Source organism: Mauremys reevesii, linkage group 23, assembly GCF_016161935.1.
Source record: "Mauremys reevesii isolate NIE-2019 linkage group 23, ASM1616193v1, whole genome shotgun sequence".
NCBI lineage: Eukaryota > Metazoa > Chordata > Testudines > Geoemydidae > Mauremys > Mauremys reevesii.
Window position 1 is genome coordinate 22,432,940 of NC_052645.1, and position 24,778 is coordinate 22,457,717.

General features: G+C 51.6%; 1 protein-coding gene across 4 annotated transcripts in view; it reads right to left on the reverse strand.

Annotated features, from left to right (window-relative positions):
- EPHA10 (EPH receptor A10) overlaps positions 1–24,778 on the reverse strand; it is a 98,071-nt gene that overhangs the window by 20,527 nt on the left and 52,766 nt on the right. For 3 of the 4 annotated variants that reach the window (XR_005590786.1, XM_039511460.1, XM_039511461.1), the window contains exons 6-9: positions 10,887–11,011; positions 5,355–5,517; positions 3,355–3,463; positions 697–752 (exon numbers count right to left, since the gene is read on the reverse strand). Coding sequence is in view for 3 of the 4 variants with exons in the window: in XM_039511460.1 (XP_039367394.1) it covers positions 697–752; positions 3,355–3,463; positions 5,355–5,517; positions 10,887–11,011 (453 nt within the window). In the remaining variant the exon portion in view is untranslated. Of the gene's footprint in view, positions 1–696; positions 753–3,354; positions 3,464–5,354; positions 5,518–10,886; positions 11,012–22,987; positions 23,564–24,778 lie in introns of those variants that run through there. The other variant, XM_039511462.1, reaches the window with a different exon arrangement.

Sequence of the window (24,778 nt, forward strand, 5' to 3'; positions counted from 1 at the left end):
CACCAGGAGCAGCCCCCTCCCTACCCAGATCACTAACAGGTAGCCCAAGAAACTCCAGCTGCTGCCCTTCATCTCCCCCTGCGTTGTATGGAAAACTCTCAGCAAGCTTCGGAGCGCAGCTCAGCAATAATCACAGATCCTGAAAAGCGGATGACAGCAGCAAAGGCTTGTCTGAAAAGCGTACAGGCTCTGCTGCCTCTCAGCTGCTGCAGGGAGCAGAAGAGTAGGTGTGTGCTTAACTGGCATATGCCAGGATTCAAATACACTCGGCAGTTCTGACATTTGCATTTCCTTTGACAACAGTTGTCTGTAAAATTATCACTGCTCGATAATCAAGAGATGCCCCAGAAAACAAACCCCCGCTCTCCCGTAGCTGTATGTGAAAAGCTGACAGAATAATTCATACGCCCTCGAGAAAGCTGAAAGCATCTCCATTTCCTGTGGCAGGCCAGTGACCTCCCTGAGCAGCCAGTGCTCTGTGCGCAGGAAGGACGGCCACTGGCTTATGAAGCTGTCAAGCCAGCTGTCTCCGGAGAGCCTTGCTGTGCTGAGCTGGCCTTCTCTGGGCTAACACGGGATGACAACACTTCAAAGGAAGGATTCTGGGCTGCTCTGCAGAGAGCAGGGTTGTTAATGACAGTAAATGCAGAGCTCCCCACACAATCAGACACAGCCCAGTGGCCAGACGTCACTTACAATGGAAGTACAGCTCCTCGTCTCCGTCCTGGCTGGCTTTGCTGTACCCACACTGTCTGCAATGAGAAGCAATATTCACATTAGGCCTCGAGCGTGACTCTCCCACTGGATCCAAAGCCCCAAATGCCAGGGCCCGAGAGTGCTGTCCAATGCCCCAGAATACAGCAGCACAAGGAGCCAGAGGCCTGGGCCAAGCAAGCCTGTATGTGGTCTCTGTGATCCCAAGCCCGACAGGAGACAATTGCTGAGACAGGGGCTGGATGTGGAGTTGCAGCTTCAGCAGTGGGCGTGGAAGAGCGCAGGGGTTACTCTGCAGCACAGCAGATGAGCAAATGACAGGCGCAAGCCATGCACAGTGGGCACTGGCTGATCCAGGGCTGGGGTGGAAGCCAACAAAGGGCAGGTCAAATCTGGAGCCGCAACATGAAGGCAAGTTCCGAACTCCCAGGTATAATGACAGAGCAGCGTCTCCAGGTCCTTTCCAGCACGCTTGAGCCGATGGGCACCGGACGCCTGACACACTGAGAGCATTTGCTAGCCCAGCCATGTGGATAACTCAGATGTCCACATCCTGTGACAGGTGCAGATAAGCCCTGCTGCAGGCAGGATATTTGCTCGCGTGTCCACACCCCCTTTTTTTTTTTTTTTTTAAGCAAAGATGCTAGTCAAACGCCATGGGATGGACGGACTTGCCCCAGTGTGGCAAGCAACGAAATCACCAGGATTTCAGACGTGGCACTAGCAGGGCGACAGTCCGATCCCTGCTCTGACCCTCAGGGACTCCTGTTAGCACAGACACAAAGCCAGCTCAGCTGCGCTCCTATGGACCGCCAGTCATCACCTAACCTCTCCCTGCTGCCCTGGGCAGAGCTGTGCTCCCTGGGCTGATGCTGCACTGGCTGCGGGCAGTGGCAAAAGTCCTGCTGGTGTCCGAGGGAGCAGGGCCCCAGTGAGGACCGAGCCAGAGCGTGAGGCTGCCCTAGATGCCGTTTGGTTAATAAAGCAAAGCCACCACCACGCCCTCCTGCTCCTCTGGCAACTTCCCACCTCAGCCCCCCACTGACAGCAGCTCCACACCAGAGGGAGGAAGGAACGGCCCCAGCTCTAAAGCAGGGGCCCAGAGCCTTGCACCAGGGCTGCCTGCACGTGTAAACGGTGCAACTCTAAACAAAGGAAACAAGCCTCCCCACCCCTGGAGCTGCTCCTCTGCCACCCCAGGGCATTCGGCTGCTGTGGGGAGCTGAGTGAACTCTCGCTGCCTGTGTGAGCCTGGCATTCTGTGCACTGGAGGTCGGCCTGCCGCTCCAGAGTCGCCCCCTCCCCCCAGCCCCAGCCGCTCCGACAAGGGCACAGGAACCTGGGATTTCCGAGGTGAAGTGAGTGACAGTGGCCTGCTCCCACCCCAGCCCTGTTGTTACACAACACTTGAGTCTTCACTTGTAATTTTTTATTATTCTATTTATTTAAATTAGTCTCATTTGGGGCTCAATTTAATCTTCTAAATTAAAAATTACAGATCGTTCCACTGACCCATCTGTCAGAGGAATACCGATGCCTCTCTGAACCATTTCCCTTGTTCCAGCAGCCCTGGCAGGAGGAATGGAGATCAGAGCAAGTGGCTCCAAAGATAGCACAATTATCTGCTTCATATACTTCCCCATGCAGTGTGGAACTCCAGCTGTCTGGGTTTCACCCGTCCTTAAACTCCAGAGCTAGACCCAGCCAAAGCAAAAACCTGAGCCTTAGAAAAGCCCCAGATTGGGAAGATCGACAGAAATACAGATTTTAAAAATGCTGAACTAACTTAAGGGACTTTCTATCCTTGATTTACCAGTTGGAAAAGTGAAGCGTTTCACACTGTTTGGAGATGTCCCAGTGTGACCCACTGGTGACGCACACCCCGAACCACAGAGGATGCGAGTCTGGCACAGTTCCAAGACACGGCTGGGAGTGCAGAGACTCTTGTGCTCTCTCTGAAGGTCTCCAGTTGGCCAGCATGGTGGCCACATTGCAAACAGTGCAGAGAATCCTGGGGGTTTAGTTGTTATCAACTGGAGCCAACAAATTCTCCCAGATTCCCCCCACCCAGGCCCATTTTCACAGTCACATCACTAGTTCCCTGAGCACCACAATGGCTGCAGATGCACAGCTCAGGTTAAGCTTTTCCCACTGTCCGTTCCACAAAACCCTCTGGCCTTGGGAAAGTGACCCACTTGTGTGACAACAGCACTCAGACTCAGGACAGCTTGTAACACTGGCCAGCCAGTCCCTGGGGGAGCTGTGAATGCCACCAGCTGCTCCTGGCCATGGGCAGAGTCACACGTGAGTTGCCAAAGCATTTTTCAGCTACCAAACCCTGTAACCCCACTTGATCCCCTGGCACAAACTCCGGCTAGTCCAAGCCTGGAGCAGGAAGGTGATAGTCCCAGCTCTAGGCTGCGGGCTGGCCCTCTCGCTGAGCAGATTTGACCCTAAGGCAGCCAAACACGCAGCCCACAGGGCAGAACTTGGCTGTTACAGAGACTGTCTCTTTCCCAGTGTCCCCCGGCCCCCAGCGGCAGCATTAGGAGCATTAGCTACACCACGCCAGCAAGCCGCCCCCAGAAATCCTTGGTCTATTGCCATATGCACAATAGAAGAGGTGCGAAGTCTGCTCACCTCCTCCAGATCATCACACCAATCACCATGGAAACCAGCACAATCAGCCCAGCGATTGCAACCACCACGATGATGATGATAGGGTTCTGCTCGCTGGGAGCCACAGTCACTGCCAAGGAGGGAAGCGAAACAGGGGTTAGGCCTGTATTCCCCTCTGCACGTACCCGGCACCATGGTTACAACTCCAGATCAGCCTGCCTTGGCTTGTGCTGCATTCCTGCACCATCTCTAGCACCAGGGTCAGGGCCCTGGCAGTGCAATGGTGTGCGCCAGAGCGCCACGCTGCAGGGTGCTCCTGCACCAGACAGCACTTCCTGCATCACTGGCAGTGTATGATAGGCCCCTCGTGTTTAAACACAACCAGAAAAGGGAACAAAACTCTGGGTATTTCTAGGGCAAATCACAAGAGAGAGACTGAGGTAGGGTGAAAAATCGTTCAGGCTTTTCTGCATCATAAAGCAGCAAGACAAGGGACAGAGCCTCCCCTTGCACAGCTAGACAAAAGCTAGAGGATTTGCCGCACCTTGGTAAGGCTGTAAACGCACTTGGGTTTCAAATCTTGCCATGCTCCCTTGGAGCATCTCCCTGTCCCAGAGCTCGGCCCCTGCTCCTGCTAAACCAGCTCAGGTTCCTCCAGCAAAGAAACTTTCTCTGCAGGTCCAAGCTGCTGCTTATTGTTATTTCTCCAGTTCACGTGCGGAGGCCGTTCTGGCAGCCAGAGCCAGTGCGAGCAGCGTGAAGGGCAGTGTTGACAGGGTGAGCAGAGGAACCTCTAGCTCTCAGCCTTAGCGGACTCCTCTTTCTGTTAGCCAGTGTTAAGGAAATAGTCCTGGTTATGGGGGAGACACATGAAAATGAATAGCATACAAATGATCTCCCTCACTAGTTCAATACCTTCCTCTCCTGCGCTGGCAAACAGAGGTCTGAGATAGCGACATTCGATAGACAACTTTTACTGGATTCGATTCATTCTGAAACGTCTCCGTGTGGTAAATGGATGCAATTTAAAGCCCTGTTAAACACAATCTGCAGAACTTCATACTGAGCCAGCCATCCCTGGACTTTATTTCCAGCCAGGGCGGGTTATTAAACTGAAACCTACCGTCTCGCCCACCCCCTCCTTTAGACAGTGAAATAAGATGTTCTTGACAACAGGTTTGCATGGAAGCTGTAAAAAGTAAAACCCCCAACAAAATCCAGTGAAGCCGTTTCAGCTAGTCAGCAAAGTGACAACACCCTAAGTGCTCCATGGAGCAGGGCCCAAGCAGAGCAACCGTCTCTGATCTGGACTCAGGCTCGAGACCAGCTCTGCTTCCATGTGAAATGATCTGAAGGACCCTGGTTTTGTTCCACTGGACAATAGTGCAACTGACCCCTCTCTTCTGTGGCACTACGTGAAGGCCACCGGGCTCAGAGGATTGAAAGACAGGGAAAGTGCAGTTCAGCAGGCAGCGACCCACAGCCGTTCCCATCTGACAGCTGTTTGGTGGCCTCTGTGTAATGGAACTGGGGGGGATCCATCCAGATGTCAGTGTCACAAAAACCAAGTCACAATTGGCCCTACTGGGCATCCTCCTTGGCAGGCTCAGTAGAAGCCCCAGAGACGTCCGGTTAATTTCTCCCCTCCCACTGCCGAGGGGCTCCCTCGAGGGCAGGGCAGAAGCGGGCAGGCGGGTGCCCTTGTCAACGCTGCACTTGCTCTGTGGACAATCTGAGGACATCCGCCTGCAAGGCTGTCAAGCCAGCACCCTCATTAGCACTACATCAATCTCTGACGTCGGAAGGAAACGGGGAGCTAGGAATGAAGGAATAGGCCCTCGCTCAACAGAAGGGCCCACTCCCTCCCTAGGAGACAGGCCCACACCCAGAACAGACTCTGCTGCTTGAAGTCAATTGAGTCTGACATGAACCGTGAGCCGTAGAGCTGCTCCAGCTCAAAGTAACGCACCTGACGTGTGCTCTGTGTTCGATACGCACCCCACCGGCCTGCTAGCACTTACGCTCCCCCAAGGTTTCCACTTCAATGCCAGGACTGTAGTTTCCATAACCCTGGGCTGACGCCGTCCGGACCTGGAAGACGTAGCGCGTGCCAGGCCTGAGGTTACTGACTGTCACGGCTGTCGACGCGGTCTTCACGGTCGAGTAACTTTGATCTCTTTGATCCTATGAAATAATGAAACACAGGAGATTTAAGGAGATTGACAGCTGTCCTCTAGCTGATCTGTGGAGCAGCTGTCTTATCGCTGTGCCTCTGGGTCCCAGCAGGGCTGACTAGACCATCAGTGAAAATGAAACATTTTCTAGACGCCTCATTAATAGAAATTATACTGAAAAGTTACAAGAAGGGCGAATAAAGGCGGCTAGGCCTAGCGGACATGACAGGTGAGAGGCTGGGGAACAGGTGTTATAAAAGGGGCGATACACCAGCTTCCTTGGCTGTCCTCTCCCGTTCACCTCTTCTCATTTTCTTTCACGCCACCTTGCACGCTGGGAGAGTGCACACCAAGCCCCATGCTCTACCTCCAAGGAGGTCCTGAGCATGGCTCTACAGATCATAGAATCATAGAATAGCAGGGTTGGAAGGGACCTCAGGATTAATAATCACCATAGAGCAGAAAGTAGTTCCACCGGGCGGGGCTGAGAATAAACAGCTAAGCAGGCCTGGCATTCCAGCCAGCAAAGGGTGCTGGGTGCATACTCAGGCGCCAGCCAGCCAGCGCACTCCTGTCCCCCCCGCCCCTCGCAGCCCCAGGAACCTGGGAGATGGGCAGAGGGTGGTCGTGGATGTACCTTGGGCAGCCCTGTCTGGCTATGGAAGGACATTCGGAGGGTTGCGTGGCATGTCCTGGGGGAAGCGCTGAGTACACAATCAAGCCAGCGACAAGGCCCAGCTCCTCGAGGGACTGGGGTGCACAACGGCGCTGCCTCAGAGCAGACCTGGGAAGTCACTGGAACTGCTGGCCAAAGCTGCCGGCGTCCCAAAGGGATATCAGAGGAGAAGAGTCCAAAGGGAGGGACAGGCTGGAAGGTACTAAATGACCCCCGAACGCATCAGGGCAGGTTGGGGGGATGAGTCGCCTGAGGGGCCCAGGAGTCCCATGCTCAGTACCGTGGATGGGGGGGGGGCTGCTCGAACAGAGAGGCTCTTGGAGGAATCAGGGGCAGGGGCAGGGGCAGGCTGAGTGAGCGCAGAGGCAGGTTGGTGCATCCTGGCAGCAGCATGGCCATCTCTTTAAGCTCCCCTGTAACAAAGGGGCCTTTCAGGCTGGGACCGGGCACAGTGGGTGAGAATGTGTAATTGGGTCCCCAGAGAGGGGCTGATTTACACTAAACGGGGGCTGCTGCATGTCCCCGGGGCGCTGCCATGAGCCATTTCCAAGGAGAGGAGAAGGGACCTTCAGCCTTGGGCTGAGGCTGAGCAATGAGGAGGTTCTCAGGGAACGTCACCGAGATGGGGCCACCCAAAGAGGGCTCCGGCTGCAGCCGGGCCAGAGCCCAGGAGGACCCTGAAAAGCAGTGAGCAGGGTGGAGGTGCGAAGGCCAGAGACAGCGCCTGTACTCACTGCACTACTCAGGAGGAGGATGCGTCTGCCAGCTGGAATCTGACTACCTGCCACCACCAGGCCGGCTGGAGAGGGCCTTCTCCGCAAACTGGAGCCAGCTCTGAATGCTGGGCAGTGCTACAGGCAGGTGGGCTTGGGAGACCTGGGTTACCCAGAGCAACAAGGCCTCTGTGCACCAGCTCACCATCCCCGTGCCAGAATCCCATCACACTCCAGCGGGGCCATCGGCTGACAGCCAGCGGAGCCGCTGGACAGCTAGACCGAAGCCCTTCCTCCCGACTGTACAGCGCAGCCTAGCGCCTGGCGCACAAACCAGGTTCCCTGGAGAGAACGGAGCATTTTAAACTGCTCCAGCAAACAGCATCGGGGGGAATCGCTCGGCCACGGCACCAACTACAGCAAAGACACGTCCACTTAGCTGAGCTAGTCTGGAGCTGCCCCCGCCCTGCAATGCCTCACTCATGCAGCCTCTCCTGGATGGACCCGGACCTCACACAGCGTTAGCATAACGAGTCCACTGGGGGCTGCACGTTCTGCTCTTTGGCCAGAGGGAAATAGTTACTTGTTCTCAATCTGGCTAATGTGAAGGCAGCACCCTGGATGTTTGCAAACAGCCTAACTTGATTTCTGTGTTACTAACCAGTGCCGTGACGGGGGGATGGGATTAAACCCACCGGCGCTTCCCAGGCATGTTTGACTGGAGCAGCTCTGCTGGACCAGCCTGGAATGCAGAGAGCAGAGCTCTTCCCGGACGCAGGCTGTCCTTGGCACCAGCAGCGAGCTGTTTCCAAGACTAAATAAACGTGTATTAGCACACTTGCAGTAATCAGAGCTGGCAGGCACATTCTCTAGTGATTCCAGGCCCAGGAATGTGATTCGCCTACCCAGCTAGCTCCGCATTTCTGCCTTGTTATGACTGAGATGGACAGAACCTTTCAAGCGGCAGCTGACAAATGTCAGAGTGGGAAGCTGTGTCTCTGCATGGCAGCCCGGGACAGAAAAGCTCTGACGTAGCATCTCCTAAGGCAATAGGTCTCAGTGGGGCAGAATGGCCGTTCCGAGGGCTTTGCTGTATTCCTTGTCCTGAGGAATCACACAGAACTTAAAGACAAACTTTCAGTGGGCTCCAGAGATGCCGCCTCCACATGCCTGCAGCAGGCACATGTTGCCACAGTCCAGGTGACGTTCTCCATTGGGAATCTCAAAGTCCCAGGCCCCTGGGTATATTCATGCTTCTCCCAGGCGGATCCTCATGTTAGGAAAGCTCCTCCCAAAGCAAATTTGACAAGCCTCCACTCTCCTCAATCCAATCACTCACACAGCACCACCAGAGAAGGAGCTTATGCTTAACAAACCACTCAAATCATCTAGACATACGTAGCATCCCATAGGTGCTGGGACTAGAGGTGCCAGGGGGCTGCTGCACCCCCCTGGCTTGAAGTGATTTTCATCATATATAGGGTTGCCAACTTTCTAATCGGACCAAACCGATCACCGTAGCCCCGCCCCTGCCCCAAGGCCCCGCCCCTGCCCCTTTCTCGAGGCCCTGCCGACACTCATTACATTCCCCCTCCCTCCATGGCTCGCTCTCCGCCACCCTCACTCACTGTCATTGGGCTGGGGTAGGGGGTTAGGGTGGGCATGGGAGGGAGGGAGGGCTCTGGGCGGGAGGTGCTGGCTCTGGGTTGGGGCCAGGGATGAGGGGTTTGGGGTGCAGGAGGAGGCTCCAGGTTTGGGCGGGGGGCTCAGGGCTGGGGCAGGGGTTTATCTCGGGCAGCTCCCGGTCAGCGGCGCAGAGGGTCTATGGCAGGCTCCCTGCTTGTCCTGGCACTGCGCTGTGCCCTGGAATCGGCCAGCTGGTCCGGTTCCTAGCGGGGGGGGGGGGCAGGAGGCACCACACGCTGCTCTTGCCCCCAGGTACTGCCCCCCCAGCTCCCATTGGCCAGTGCCCATCCCGATTCATATACAGGGTTTAGTCTAGTTCAATGGATCTCAGCACCCCCACTACACAAACGCCCCCGTCCAGAACCTCTGTCTTTCCCTGCCCCGGCCCGTTAGGGGTGTGTGCTACATTCCCATCTATTGGACTGCAGCACCCTGGAGCAGGAACTAACCTTAGGGGGGTTCTGTGAGGTGCCTCATATGTTTTGGGGTGTTGTAAAGTAAGTAATAGCAAGAGTAGGTAGCAAGGTGAGAACAGAAGGATTTTCACTGCCTTGTTTGCTATTCCAAGGTGGGGAGTAGGCATTCCCAGCCAACTGGGGCTGTGTGTGCAGGCGAGAGAGAGATGTGGGGAAATGCACTGTTAAAGCTGGGACATTAGATGATGATGATTAATGGGTTACCGCTCTTATGGGAGGTAACAATGACATTTTGGAACAAATTGCTTGGCAAACAGATGAGTCTCCTTTCACCCAAAGCTCGGGTAGAAGTTATCTGAGGCCAGGTTTTACTGCGGTCTGTGAGTTCCAGGATTAATACAGCTGTAAAAGGCTTAGCAGAACTCGAGCCTGGGTTTCTCACACGTTATTTATGCTGAATAACTAACCTTAACAAATGTCTCAAACCCTCGTTTCTAGCATTAATGCCAGAGCCTGGGTTACATTTCTCCAGGGTCTGTAGATGATGTTGTGCAACACGTCATCTATTTGAGATTGTTTTTTCTCAGAGCCCTTGAGTAGAGAATCAGGAAAAAACTGAGTCCTTAAATACAAGGACTAGGTACCAAGCCAGTTTTCTGGAGTCGGATCAAATATTGATTTGTTTACATGTGAGCAACTGCTGAACTGTAGAGTTAAACTTACTAACCAAGTTCAGAGGCTGTCGATTGTTATTTCACATATGCTCCAAATCTCGTGGCTATAGTATTTTTGCTAAGAAATTATCATATTATATTTCAGCACCTGACCTCACAACAAATTCCTCTCTTGGAAACTCTCAGATATTAAAGAGCAAGTTAATGTGAATCTATTTCAAACTCATCTGTTTCAAGGGGAAGAATTTCAGCATGTCACTGCACCTTTTGCTTGGCATGTAAGGAATTTCATAAGGAGCATCCCCATACACTGACAGGATAATTTACAGTCCCATGTGATAAACTGCATTTATTTGGTCTTTGAACATATTCCCCTGTTCTCTGCCCTAGTTTTACTTCTAACATTCTCAAACCTCACAACAGCTATCAAACAGTGGCCATTTTTTTAATTTAAAAGACAATCACAAAAATGTTTGCTTCATTCCCCTCCAGTGTGGAATTTCACTCACAAATCATTGCTCTGAAATCCAGGACTGGTAATAGTCAGTCCTGAACTCACTGAAGTTTTAAGGTCATTCAGTATTTTGTGATCCAGCAGTGCCAAAAATATCAGCCTCATCCTGCTGCAGTTCTGGGAATGCCCCTCGTCCAAAGGGAGTAAGCGCATATATCTAACTTAGCTGCTGCAAGCTCCCAAGTCTCAGAATTCTAATGCACTTAAGGAAAAGCTGTTAAAAACCTCTAAAAGTGATCAAGTTCGACTCTTTCTCCCTGGAGGTTTATATATTAGGACTCGCAGTGCTGATGTAACCTGGCTTCACAGGTGGAGACAGAAAAAAACAATTAAAATAAACTCTAAAAATAGCTAAAATAATTTAAAGCGTGTATAACCAGATTGTGTAGTGGTGATTTAGGGAATGTGGAACTTGTAAGTAGCAGGAGCAACCCAAACTCATGCCAGTAATCAACCAATCTCTCTCTCTCTCTCTCTCTCTCTCTCTCACACACACACACACACACACACACACTTTTTCCATTATTGAAGATTTACAAAGCCAGTGGGTCACAGCAAACGTTCCAGGGGAGGCATGCAGACAGCATCGGTAAGGACAGCTCTATGTATCACAAATCTGGCTGGGAAGCGGGGGGACCTCTCATTTGGACTTTTTGGCATGTCACTGAAAAGATGGGAAACGAGTCTCCAAAGGATCTACCTTTTCATAGTACTTGATTTCGTACTCAGTGTTACTGGCACTTGGGAAGCCCGGCTCCTGCCATGACAAGGAAATGCTCTTCTGTTCAATTTTATCTGTGCGGAGATCAGCAACAAGAGCTGGTGCTGAAAAAGCAGAGAGAAGAAACAAGCGGATCACTAACGCCATCGCCCCACAAGGCTGGGCTCCCCCACCACTCACCCCAGAAACACAGCACCCCGATTATAGCGTCTGACCATGCAGCCGCGCCATGCAGAGACATCTCATGGAGACTTCCATGCGCAGAACTGTGCCAGAACTGGGCCCTTGAGGAACAGTATCATCAACTCATTTCTATGTCTGGTCACAGCAGTAAAATACAAGTGTGCCCCAGTGACAGATCACTTATGAATGCGTGTCAGAACTACTCTCTCCTTCTGCAGCACAAAGGGCACGTCCGCTCTTGGGCTGACACAGAGTTTCACAGACAAACCCTTTGACACAATAAGTTTCACTCACGTTAGCCTAAGTTGTGTTGTAATAAAGGGCTAGTGGGCATCTGCACCACACACCCCCTGCACGGAACCGCCTTGTTTTTCTCTCTCTGTGAGACAAGAGGCTGGAAGGGCAGAGAGAAAATCTCACTCTTGTGCCATAAAACCAGGGCGTTGAGCACAGCCAGGGCCTGCTGCCCAGCTGGCAGCACCTGCTTTGTGGCCAAGAAGTGAGACAGCAGAGGAGGACTGGGTTTTATTTGGGCAATAAGACCCTGGAGTACAAGTCCTTCTCTAGGACTCCTGACCAGCCATGAGGGGACAGGGGCCCAGGGTGAGTCACAAGACACCGGCCAGTCACTGCTGCCCAGGTAATTCCACTGCACTGTATCCTATGCTGATAAGAGAGGCCCTGAGCTAGCTCCTTTAGAAGACAAGACGTTTCCACAGGGCACTTAAAAGGCATGAAATAAACTCAACTGCATCTGCCTTCCAGCTGCACCCTGTCTGCAATTTTACAAACCCTGGGGCTCTGTCTTGCACGAAATGTGCAGGAACTCTCAGGGTTCAGAGTATAAACATGGAGCAGAGGAAATCAGCTCTTCTTGATATAATATTCAGCCAGCCAGTCACATCCCCTGGGGCTTGCTTAGATCCTGGCCTGGCTGCCTGCATTTACAACCCTATAGGTCAAGGACTGATGAAACAGGCAGAAATACATGGGGGGAGCTGAATTTGTAACCTTAGTTGTTTTGTTAATTTCATTCGTCTGTTCAGGTTTGGTTAAGAGCACTGCCCCTGTCAGGGTGGCCTGGCAGAACCCAGAAAGGCCATCCGAAGGCAAGTTCAAAGGGTAACGTTTTTAAATGAAGCAGCTTTGTTACAGCCAAAATCTTTTGCATTAAAACAGAAGGAAACTGCTTCAACTTCTGGCAACTGGTTTTAAACATTGTCATGAATAGTTAGTATCTGGAGTTACAAGAGTCAGATTTTAATCAAGTCTACAAGTTTCCACCTTCTGACTAAGTTCTCTTCAAGTCATATAGAGTATTAGAAGACGTTGCTGTGTCCTCACCTAATAATCCTATGCTTGCAATTCTGTGTGTTTGTTATTGATTATTCTTATTCTGACATGAAGAAGCAAAAACTACAGGGCTCTGGGACCCTCTTTGCTGCTGCATTTAATTGTTTTGTAGCTTAACACACAGGAATCTGTCCAGTCAATTAGTCCAGGCAACACAAACAGGCTCTTTGCTTAAAAAAGGACTTTGTTAAATGTGGAACTCAAGCACCCTGAGCCAGATCCCCCCAGCCGCACTAAGGGGGTCTCCAGCCAGCCAGCTTAGCTCTGTGGACTTGCATTGACCGTCCATACTAGGAGCAGTTCTCCTCCCAGCTCTGTATCTTAGCTCCAGCATTCCTGTCTTGCTACACGCATGCCCCCGCATTGACTGTCTGTCACGGAGTCCCCGGGTGATGCTCTGGAACTGCTCCCCACAAAGCCAGGCAGGACTCTGGGGAGCCTCCTCTCCCTTGGAGCAGACTGTCTTCAGAGCAAGAAGCTCACACGGCTTCACCTCCTGGGTCTGACCTTGGAGCATTCAGCATGTGCCCCTCTGTGCGCTTCCCACAGTGAGCCCGCCCCAGCGGGGTCCTGGGGAAGCCACAGGGTCCTGCACCCCCACTTTGCAGTCAGACGTGACTCTCAGCCAGCCAGTAACACAGAGGTTTATTAGATGACAGGAACATGGTCTAAAACAGTGTTTGTAGATACAGCGAACCGGACCCCTCAGCCGGGTCCATTCTGGGGGGCAGTGATCCAGACCCCAAAGTCTGCACTTCACTCCTCGTCCCCAGCCAGCTCCAGACTGAAAACCCCTCCAGTCCCTCCTGCTCTGCTCAGCTCCTTTCCCGGGCCAGGAGGTCACCTGATCTCTTTGTCTCCAACACCTTCAGTTGGCACCTTTGCAGAGGAGGGGCCCAGGCCATCAGTTGCTAGGAGACAGGGTGTCAGGCATTTAGGTGCACTGGCCCCTTGCTCTGCAGCAACCATACACCCTTATTCCACCACCTGGATACTTAAGAACTGCACAGGGGACACTGAGGCACCAACACAGTATTCAGAGAAAACATTACGAACATTCCCAGTTCGTCACACTGTCACCAGGAATTCTGCACGTGTATGGAAAGCAGGGATTGAAGTAGTGTTCTGCAGCGCAGAGCTGGGAGGGGAATCTCGCCTGAGCCCATTGGGTTAGCTGAGCACTGTGTTTTGCCAGCAGATAAATCAGTGGCTAGTCAGTCTGCGCTGGGCTGTCTAGTCATCTGCAGGAGGGAGATTGAGTGGGGCTGGGGTTTATAGCACACAACTTCCTGGGACCTTCTGCCTGTCAGAGTTTGTGAACTCTCACTACAGTCAGACAGTGTTATGGGGCTGCATGGTCACAGGTGAAAATGAAGCAGCAAAGAATCCTGTGGCACCTTATAGACTAACAGATGTTTTGTAGCATGAGCTTTCGTGGGTGAACACCCACTTCTTCGGATGCAAGCAGTGGACAATGAGTCTCCTGGGGTCTCTAGAGGACACTGGTCTATCAGAAAATCACTCCACAACTGGCAACTTCCAGCACTGGAATGACATGGGGTGCAGTGCAGCACACCCAGGAATGAGGTGCATCCCAGAGTCAGGAGCCCATAGTCGCACATTTAAAACAGATACCAGTGGACACACAGGTCCATTTGCACAAACTCCTGAAAGTATTTTGTTTCCCGAGATACTTGTACTACAGTTCAGCCCCACAGGGTCACAGCACCTGGTTTTCATCTCCGGTAGTGAGGGTTTTTTAGACCTTTTCACTTTCCCTTTGAAAATCTGGCCCACAAAATATAGACAGTATAAATTAACTCCTAGCTCGGTTTCCTTGAAGTGACTGTTATGGCCAGAGGAATTACAAAGCTCCACCAGAAGCTGGGTGTTAGCAGAGCTAAGATCTGAGAACAAACCAGCAAGGCTGTCTCTGCTGGGAGGCCTGGGGTTCTTTTCCAGAGGCGTATGCCTTGCAATTGAAGGGAACATGGCTGGAACCAGCTGCGCTGGCAGTATTTACTGGAGAGATTCACCCGTTCACTGGGGCAACAGCCAGGTGGCATTACTGCCATGGGGACGCAGGCAAGAGCAAGTGTCTTGCCATTTACCATGATGAGCAACTAGCTGGATTTCAAAGCTTCTGAAGAGACAGCTCCAGTCATTTGGGAAAGAAGTGCAAACCTCACCCATGTACAGACCATCAGCGGCTACAGGTTGCTGTTAAGCTTAGAGCAAACTCTCTGGCAAGCTACCAGAGCGGGAAGGTATTTTCAGCTACAGCCCATTGGCATCTCTTCACTGGGAGCCTTTCGGGTGGGCTCTGAGGGACGCTTTGTCATGTAGAGTAGATGAAGGAGACCAGAGTTCAGCTGTTTATTGCCCCATTAGCCTCCTGTTGTGCTGTTAATAGGCAGTAACCGGCCCCCTGGGCAGACAATTGGAAAGCTTCAGACTCCACGGGAAGTGAGACTAAATAGCAACACTCCCATTAGACAGCTTGGAAATCTGAGCAGAGCCCGGGGTCAGGCCCTTCCAACCCGTCAGACAGTAAAGAGAAAGCAAATCTCTGCCTGCACATAACTCAGCGTAGCAGGGCCTGGCATTCCCTGAACGTCAGACATGGGGCAGAGTTTGACCCCAGACAGCTTCCCTCCAGTCATCACCCACAGCACAGAACTGCTGCTCCAGTGACACGAAAATCAGGCTCTTGATTTGGCCTGATAGTCCCATGTGACAATCCGACTCCAAGGATAATTTCATGTAAATTGGGGCCTCTTGATTATTGCACAGGCTCAGAGGAGAGCCAAGCCGCGTGCACTGGCTGGGTGTCGCTCCAAAGTGCAGAGTACTTAATTCCCTACAGCAAAGGAGCCAGCAACAGCAGTGACTGCATCTGGCAAGCCCGTAGCAGGGTCTAGCCGAAGGCAAGTCGCTCACAGAAATCATTGGCAGGGCAAAAAAGAGGCTTTCCTGCCCCAGGACCAGTGCCTGGTTCCACCCCACTTCAGATGAGGAGAGAGAGGCAGGCACCCCGCACTACTGGCACAGGAGCGCAGAGCCAGCTGGAACTCACCCTACCCAGGCGGGGCAAAATCCCAACGGGGGATAAAAACTGTTGGTTTGTTTCAAACTCAGCTTCACAGTGTGACACCTGAAGCGGTGAGCAGGGTAACGGGGAACGAACCCCCCAGCCCAGGATTCCAGAACCAAGTGCCCAGCCGCCCTCCCCGCGTTGGTCACGTTTAGTTCTCCCACTCGTGTTAACCTGCCCGGGAGCCAAAGCAAACTGAGCCATGTGGAGCTGGGACCAGCTGGTGAGCATGAAAGCAGCCAACCTGTGCTAACCCTGGGCCGCTCCCCTGGCAGCTCAGCCTTTGCCCCAGCACTCGAGGCAGGGAGAAGGGAACGACTTGTCCGCCTCCCTCTGCTGCACGGATTTCCTCTCCCCGGCGCCTGCCTCTTGCACTGCTGCCAGCTGCCCCTCCTCACCCGCCGCCTGCTAAACCAGCCCTTTGTGCCCTCGGGCAGCATGTCACTTGTACTCCCCGGGCTCTGCGGGCGTGCTGTGTGCGGCAGGCCAGAGCACGAACTGTCCTGTACTCGTCTGCTGTACGGGAGATACCAGCAGTGTTTGCCAGGTGCCAGCGGGACCCGGACTGCGCTGTCAGAGTGTCACAAGGAGCTGGGTCAGGGACGGGACACCCGCTGGGGCACACGCTATGGGATAGAGACCTCACACTCAAAGCCTCCCCACTGACGGGTTTTTTGCTGATTTATCAGGAACAGGGGAATGGGCTGATTGGGCTGGACAAGCCCAGGGGATGCCAACCGCTTTGCTAGATAGTTCAGCAGTGAAAATCTGTCTGCAGCACACTGGATACAAATGTCCAGTGAAGCCCCTGACTCTCCCCTGCAGCTGACCATGCCAGTTACGGCCTGTCACGTCTCTCCCGTGAGGCGGCACCGATTGCTCTGACAGGAGAGGGAAAACGTTTTCTGTTCTTGGCGTGTTCCTCCTAATACAAAGTCTCTTTCGCAGTTCGCTGTAGCTTGTTGGGCTGCCAAGACCTCCCTCCTTCCCCAGCCATAGGCTGTTGGTTCTAAGATCTAGGTGCTGGGAATGGCCAAGGAGCAGAGCATCGCACTTCACCCCTTGGAGCCGCAAGGCAAGAGCAGAGGAGAGACTTTACACTGACTGATTTATCCTCTGAAATGAGCTGCTTTGAGAAACTTCTGATCTGCTGGTGGCTGTTCACAACCAATTCCCCACTGGGGACACTGCCTGCGCCTGTCCCCTTTCTGCTGCTGGAGCAATGAAGAGGCTGAACCGTGGCCCCGAATCAGGGACACAAACTCTTTGATGTCCCTTTCCCCCGATCCTCAGTGGTCACCAGAGAACAGCAGCGATAATCAGTCTCCGCGGTCAGACTCCAAAGGAGGGAATTTGCTGTTTCCCTAGTCCTGGTTTATTCCATTTTCCGGCACACCCACTGAACTGGGCGTTTACATTCCCTCACTCACAGTCAGAGGGAGCAGCCATGTCTGAGAGGCTGGAGCAAGGGACTGGGAGTCAGGTCTCCTGGGTTCTAGACCAACTCGACCACCAACACTGTGGGTGGCCTTTGGCAAGACACTTCATCTTTGTTCCTCAGCGTCCTCCTCTGGAAAGCTGAGACCAGGATCTTCCTGTCTCACAGCAGGAGCGCTGTGAATTTTAACCACTGAACTGGCACCTTACATTGCCCTTCTGTAGCATCCTTCCTCTGGGGAGTCCCAGCATTGTTATATACATCAGCACACCTAGGATTTCTCCTGCTCCAGAGCCGCCCCCCAGCCCATGGCTCATTGACAGGAAAGGGGAGCCTGGGGCAGGTCAGAGAGATTTACCCTGTTCTCACGGGTTCTGTCTCTCTTCCTAGGTCACTTTGCATGGATGCAGGGTCAGTTTTGGCTTCCTCATTTATATCCTGCCAGGTCATTCAAACACAAATCCCTAATCATTAAAGCCCAGGCAGATTTTATTTTCTGTTAATTAGAGCAAGAGTCTCTCACAACCCATCCATTAGCTGGCCCAGGGGATGGCTGGGCTGAGCTGACAGCCTGAAGGAACCTTGTTGAGGAAAAGCTGCCTGGGAAATTAGCTAGTTCTGTGTTGTCTTCCTTCTCCCCCAGATTTTGGAAGCTTGCTAGAGCCTGACTCTCCTACAGGGAATTCCGGTCAGAGGAACAAGTCCCTGGAAAGCAAACTTAAGTAGCTGTGAAACGTTGTATTTATTACGGAGCTCATTAATCTCGCTGAGAAAAGTCCTGCTGATGAATTATTCATGTTGACTGGCTCCTGGTCCTTTCAGCCTCTATTTAAACAGCTGGCACAGGCCAGACCAGGTGCCACCAGCAAAAGCAAGCCAGGGAGCGGCTGTTTGCCCGTGCGCACACTCTCTTTGCACAGGTCACTTGTCATTTACTTCTAATCTGACTAGATGTTGTTTTTTGACATTTTAAGAACTAATTCTCCAGGTAAACACACTAGCTCTGGGCACTGACCTTTAGGAGGATATTGAATTATCCATATGTGAAGAGGGTGGAGCAAGTTCATTCTAGCAATGGAGACAGAGGATAACAAAGGTTATTAATGTTTCATACCATGCAGAACAGGCCTGATTCCCTGAGTGGGAGCAGCAGGAATGAATGCAGAGGTTGGAATCCAGCTCAAGGCCCAGAATTACAAGGCACAGTTTGGGACTTTCATAGACACCAGGGTCAGCTTCATCATTCCCACAGCTCAGCTGAGACCAGAGACAGAGGTTGGCCTGTTACTGAAGCCAAACATCTGGGTCATCTTGAGCTCTCAACTTTTGGCAAGTCTTTTTCCTAGATGAAAGCCCCTGTGTAGTGCTGGGGGGGGGAAGGGATTCTGCTGTGTTTGAAATTAAAGCCCCAGTGAGAGCATGAAGCCGGAGAAGCACACCTGCGACCGCTCTGCAGGTGGATGTCCAAGTGTGGTCTGAAGCAGCGCCGGTGCCTGCATTACCATTGCAGCTAACTCTGCATCCTGTCTGGTCTGTCAGGTAATCACAACAACAGGCAGAGGACAGCTCTGAAGAAGTGGGTTTTTTACCCATGAAAGTTTATGCCCAAATAAATCTGTTAGTCTTTCAGGTGCCACCGGACGCCTTGTTGTTTTTGAGGATGCAGACTAACAGGGCTACCCCCTGATACTAGATTCCATCTGTAATTCCTGCAACATGCGCCTTGCTGGCATTTCCTTTACCCAGAGTCTCGGGTACGGAGCTGTATTTGAAAACTTCAGGTGTCAGCAGTACAGGATCCCATCGCACCAAAGACACTAAAAGCTACAGTTTCAGGAATAACATGAATGGCACAAAGCCTGCTGCCCCCTTGTGCTAGTTCAGAGAACAATAGTTAATATGACAGGATTAGGGCCGCTTCTGTACTTCCGTATACCGCATCTTGCAGATTACACCTGGCTGCCATTTTCCTCAGAGCCATTTTCTGTGATGGCAAAAATTCAAGTGCAATATTTGCTAAGGGATGAGGGTGGAAGAGGAGAAACTATTTTTATCTGCAAAGAGTCTTTCAACAATAGAGAAAAAACAGAAATATTCTAGATGAAACCATGGCAATTTTTTGCCCGCCTTGCAAAGATAAAGAGACACACACACACACACACACACCATTTCAGCTGCAGTAACTGGAACAGCTGGGAAAATGCCCACCTCCCCCATACTTTAGTGGCTACTGGATGCCTGTAGTATTTTTAGAGCGACAAGGAGGGTGAGGTAATGGCTTTTATTGGCCCAACTTCTGTTGATGAGGGAGACAAGCTTGCGACCGATACAGAGCTCTCCTTCAGGTCTGGGAAAGGGATTCCCAGCTAAATACAAGCTCAAACAGATAGTTTAGCTTAAGAAGTTAGCATATATTCTAAGGGGCCCCTCAATGGCAAACGACCCGTTAACCTACAGTCACAGGACAAAATATCTTTGTGCTTTGTAAGAGGTCGAGTTTTGCTGGCTTCTGGAGAGCAGCCTGCTCTTTGAACTGCAGTGTTGCTCTCCTAACTTGGGCAGGGGGCCTAGGGCCTGGGCCTTTTTATAAATTAAATAAAGACGGACCCTTCGTGTCTTGAAAATTGGGCATATTCCTAGCAGTGACCACAGCAGTTCTGCTCCTGGGCCCTCTCCTTCCAAACAAGCTGGGAAAAGTCATATTGTCTTTGTTAACAATCAGAGCCACCCACACAATCCCACCTCTGTATGGCCTCTAATCAGTGCTGCTGTTAATAAATCCTATTCATTGCTAATCATAGTTAAGTTTTTTTCTGGTAACTCAGTGATCTGCTGCAGACCAGTGTGTGGGGCTTCTTCATTCGTGCCATATGGTAGATACCAGCTAAAAAGTAAAGCCCCAGATGCATTAAAAAGGAATTAAAAAATCATACCGCTATAGAGTAATTTATGTTGTGAATAAAATGTTTCTTATTAATATTTTAAACTCCCTAACATTGCCTCTATTCTGAAAAGCAAACATTAAATTATTCACCATTCTGCCTGATTTTATAAACTCCATCTCACTGTGCGTGGCTTTGCTCCTCTTAATTAACAAACAAACCAGCAGAAAAGGCATAAAAATAGGTGTACTCACTGCAGCCATCTGCTGAGAAAACAACTGCATCTGAAATATGGATTCTAGCAGGAGATGTCTAAAGATGTCCTAAATACCTGGGCAGGGCTCCTGCCTCCTGTCGCCCAGGAGACCTGGGGGAGGCTGAGATCCACACTCATCGCAATGTGTCTCACCAATCCATTCCCCAGGGGGATTTGAGAGGGAGGCTTTGCAAAGACATTCAGACCTGATCCACCAAGGAATCAGAATAACTATTTCTGGGGCTTAGTCTCCTCTCCGTGCATATGGGCAACTCTTGTGGTGTTACGGGGAGTGGAAGCGGAGGCTCAGAAAGGAGAGAATAGGGAAACAGAGGAGATCTGTGGGGGTACCAGACAAATCCCCTCTCTCCATCATAATCAGAGAGGCAAACTAGTCTGCGTCCTGGGGAAGGTGGCACATGGGTGGCTACACGGCAGAAGAAAGAGCTTTGGGATCTCTCTTCCAAGTTCACCAACTCACCTTTATTCTGGGAGAGATGCTTTCATTTTCCAGCTCAATTGCTTCCCATAGGCATCCTGTGTCCTTTAACGCAGCATTAATTTAGCATCTTTCCCTGTAAATTGTGGGCATCATGCAAGTCCTCAGAAGCAGGGAAATATCAGGTTTTTATTCTGCATGGAACAAAGGTCTAAGCCAGACAACTCGAAGATGAACACGCTTGCAAAGGTTTGGAACGTGACTTGAGGCAGATGCAGCCAGAGACTGCCCAGGGCAACCCTAAGGAAACAAAGTCAAAACTGCTGCTCTAAATGCTCCCACCCACCCACCAAGAGGGCATCATGTCAGCAGATTTAAAGAGCACTTCACTAACATAACATCTATACGAGAAAGCAGCTGTTTCTGGGGCTGCACAATTTATAATTCAAGAATTCCCGGGGCGGGGGGGCACATTGCTTTAATAGGGCAGTAAAAGAGATTCCCTCCTCCCCATTCTCGTTCCCCCCAAGGTATTTATCATTTTAAAAGCAACGAGCTGTTGGGAAAGGCTGAAATAGCCTAACTGGCTAATGTGCAAGGCATTAATTCTCTTGAAACTGAAAAAATCCAGAGCCAGGAGGATTCCGTTTTTCTGGGTAATGCAGTTTCAGGCGGCCTGTGTCTACACTGCAATTAAACACCTGTGGCTGGGCTGGCCCCCGTCAGCTGAGGGGGGCTCATGGGGCTCGGGATGCAGGGCTGTAAAATGGTAGTGTAGACATTCGGGTTCAGGCTGGAGTCTGGCCTCTGGGACCCTCCCCCCTCGCAGGGTTCCACACATGTAAACCACAATTTTACATCCCCACAGCCCAAGTCAGCTACCATGGACCAGCCGTGGGTGTTTAAGTGCAGTGTAGACACACCCGTACGTGCAGCTATTCCTGGGGTTTAATGCCCAGAGATGGTTAATAGAGCCCAGTGCCTAAACTCCTCTCTACCTAGGGAAAGCTTCCTGGCACAGCACGCTGTCAGTAGACAGGAGCCCAGGCATCCAAGTTTATTCGCAGAGTTGGCGAGGAGTTGGGTTTAACATGGCATGAGCCATCGTGTTATTAGAAAACTTCAGCAAATCTTCCCTGAAAATCCTGCCCAGTTTGTGTCAGTATGAAAAATCCCAGAAACCAAAAGTGGGAAAACACATGAACAGTTATTGTTGGAATCATAGTGGAGCCTCCCAGGAAAGCACAGCAGGGAAATTAATGGTGTTTAAGGATTCTTTGCAAAAGAACTTTTAACGTGTGATTTAATGGCTAAGGAACTGAGAGGGGCCCTTCGAGAAATCTTTAGAGGATAATATTATTTTCCACAGACATTTGTCTGTCGGTCTCTGTTGCCATTTGGCATGCAGGGAGAACGTGTGATAAGCACACTCCAAGTTATCACACTTGGCGGGGGGAGGGGAAGTACAGGAGAGAGCTCTCGCCTAAAGGGGCAGAGCTCAGCACCCCCAGGAGCCACAGCTATGAAGCAAAGCACATCCAGAGTGCAACCGAAAAGTCACACGCCAAAACCATTCAAAGAAATTAGCGAGAGGGTCCCAAAGCGAAGGCAGGAAGGGAAGAGAACTAACGCTGGAGTTAACTTTGTGGAAAGGCAGCTGATCTCTCTTAACCTGGACAGAGCCCAACAGCCACAGAGACATGCCAAAGAAAAGATGGCTCGAGGATGTGTGATGCTGGGAGCTATTCACTCCGAGCTCGTGAATTGCTTTACAAAATCAGCATTCAGCTATTGCACACTCTATACCTGAGGTCCGATTGTGTTCAGCAGCCATAAGAGAGCCAAGAGGAAGCCTAAATGACCACAGGGACACACAACAGAAGTTTAAGCCACAAACATTAATTTGCACCTGTTAATTTGTGTGAATTGGCTGCAGAGAACTCCAGGCTGTGACATTAAATGGCCTCTGTGAGCCATACATCTAGTGCTTAGTGTCCCTGAAAGGCACTGCATTGACCTCCTGCCCTGGTAGTTGGCCCAGTTATGCACACAGACCAGGTATCGGGGCAGAGGAAGTGGATTTACCAGGAATAACCCCACTTCTCCCTCCATAGGGTATTTGAAAATCAGACACTTAGAACCTGGGAGCAGGGGGACTGACTTCAGTGAGAACTTTGAGCGCTCAGCAAACGAGTGCTTGACAGACACAAGCACCTTGGGACATGGGGATAATCATGCTGGCCAATTTTACAGATGGGGATGTTGAGGCACAGACAGGGGCAGTGACTCACCAAGGCACACAGGAAACCTGTGGCGGAGCCAGGAATAGAACTCGGGAGTCCTGACGCCCTTCCCCCCTCGGAACCATTCAGGAGCCTGCGTTTGTTCCAGAGATCCAAAGAGTGAAGCTAGCGCTCAGGGGCACGGCTTGTGGTGGACTAATGCAAACAGAGCTCTTGAATTTGTTTAGAAAAGCTGCCCATTAAACGCAGCAGCAACAGAATCCACGTATCCAGCAACACTGGCCAGTGCAGGCATGTGGGGAGCACCTGGGAGCCAGGACTGAAACGCTGCTTCGGGCAGGGCGGCTCAGCTGAGGCAGCTGGCTAGAAGCCAAGGCCTGTTGAGAATTCTGCAGGGAACAGCAGCTCCCCTTTACGTGCTGAGCCGACGCTGTAAGTGGGCTGTGCCCAGCTCCTGTGGGTTACCTCCGTACTGGGAAGAATGAGGACGTTTGAATTTCCTCGTTAATAAGTGTCACTCTGAGGAGTTATTGGCTGGTGACGATAGAGCACTGGAATTATAGTCCAAACCTCCGGTTACTCAAATCCAGGAGGGAATTTTCCTCATTAATACAGTCCAGCTGCCTCTCCTGCTGCGGTTGGCACATCCAGATGAACCGTGGCAAAGGGGAGCATATGGCCAGCCCCCTGCCGGTTCAAAGGGAGTCTGAGATCAGTGAGGAAACGGCGAGGGAGCGTACGCTAGAACTGGCACTTTCCTGCTGGAGGCTGCAGATAAGTGGGGAGAATGTCAGGGAACCGAGCAAAATAATTCACACATTCCACAGAACGGCCTGCCTGGGGTAATGAACTCTTCCCTTGGCCAACTGAGCACTGCACAGGACAGTTTGTGCCACCAGGAACTTGCCAGCTAAGCTGTAAATGAAGCTCCAGGCATTTCACTGGGAGGCTCTTTCAGAATAGGTGCAAAAAACCAAAGTCCCCTCTCCTCGGAGCAGATAGGGAAGAGCCCCGGGGGTGTTTCTGCAGGAGACTGGCCCAGGCTTTCCTAACCCTCACGCTTGTGCAATAGGCCAGGAGAAGTCTGGTTACCTGGCTACCCCCCGGTCTGGGCAAGGTGGTCAGGAGCATGCCAGCCACGTGTGGCCATATAAAACTTCCCTACCAGGCCCTAATTGGGCACAAATCCCATCCCCCCCGACACAGAAATTAGAGTGTACTTCAGCAACGGCCGCACTATTAATCTGCAACAAATTTAAAAGACAGAACCCAACACCTGCCGGGAACGTAAAGGACCTTGTCCTAGTGTACATTGGCATGGTTAATGCACTCCTCCCCTGCAGGTAAGCAGCTCCATTCTCTCCTCAAACACTTTTACTTAGCCCCATGCTGGGCCAGATTAGAAAAAACACGGGATTAATTTTGCCTCCTGTGGACTAAATTGCATCTCCCCCCCCCCCCCCCCGACACAATGGAGAAGTGTTAATGAAACCTCTTGTGAACACTGAAGGGGCGGGAAGTGGTTAGAGCTGAAGGCTTTAGTCAAAGCTCTATTTACAGGTACAGGGACCTGGCAGCTAACTAAGACCTTGTTTCATTTTTTAAGTTTTCTTCTGAATCTGTTTATCTGCAGCCGGAGCTTTGCTGCTGCAGATCTCATCCCCTGAAGCTGCCACGTCCCAGGCACAAACAAGGTCTCCTCTGCTTCTGCATCTTCCACTGGGTCCTGGCGTTTCTCTTTCCACACTTCTCCGCTCCCACAGAGACGTCCACATTACACTGTCATGGGGAATCAGAGCAGCTCGGGCAGCCCAGGACACAGCTGGAGATATGCCTGTTCTAACGAGTCCTGCTAAACCCTTCCGTCCGCTTATGCCAAAAAGAGAACAGCCCCTTCCTTAGCTCCAGGAGCCTCCTACTCATGCACCTGTGCTCGGATAGGAACTGACGCAATGGAGGAAGCCTGGGGTCCTCGGCTTGTTT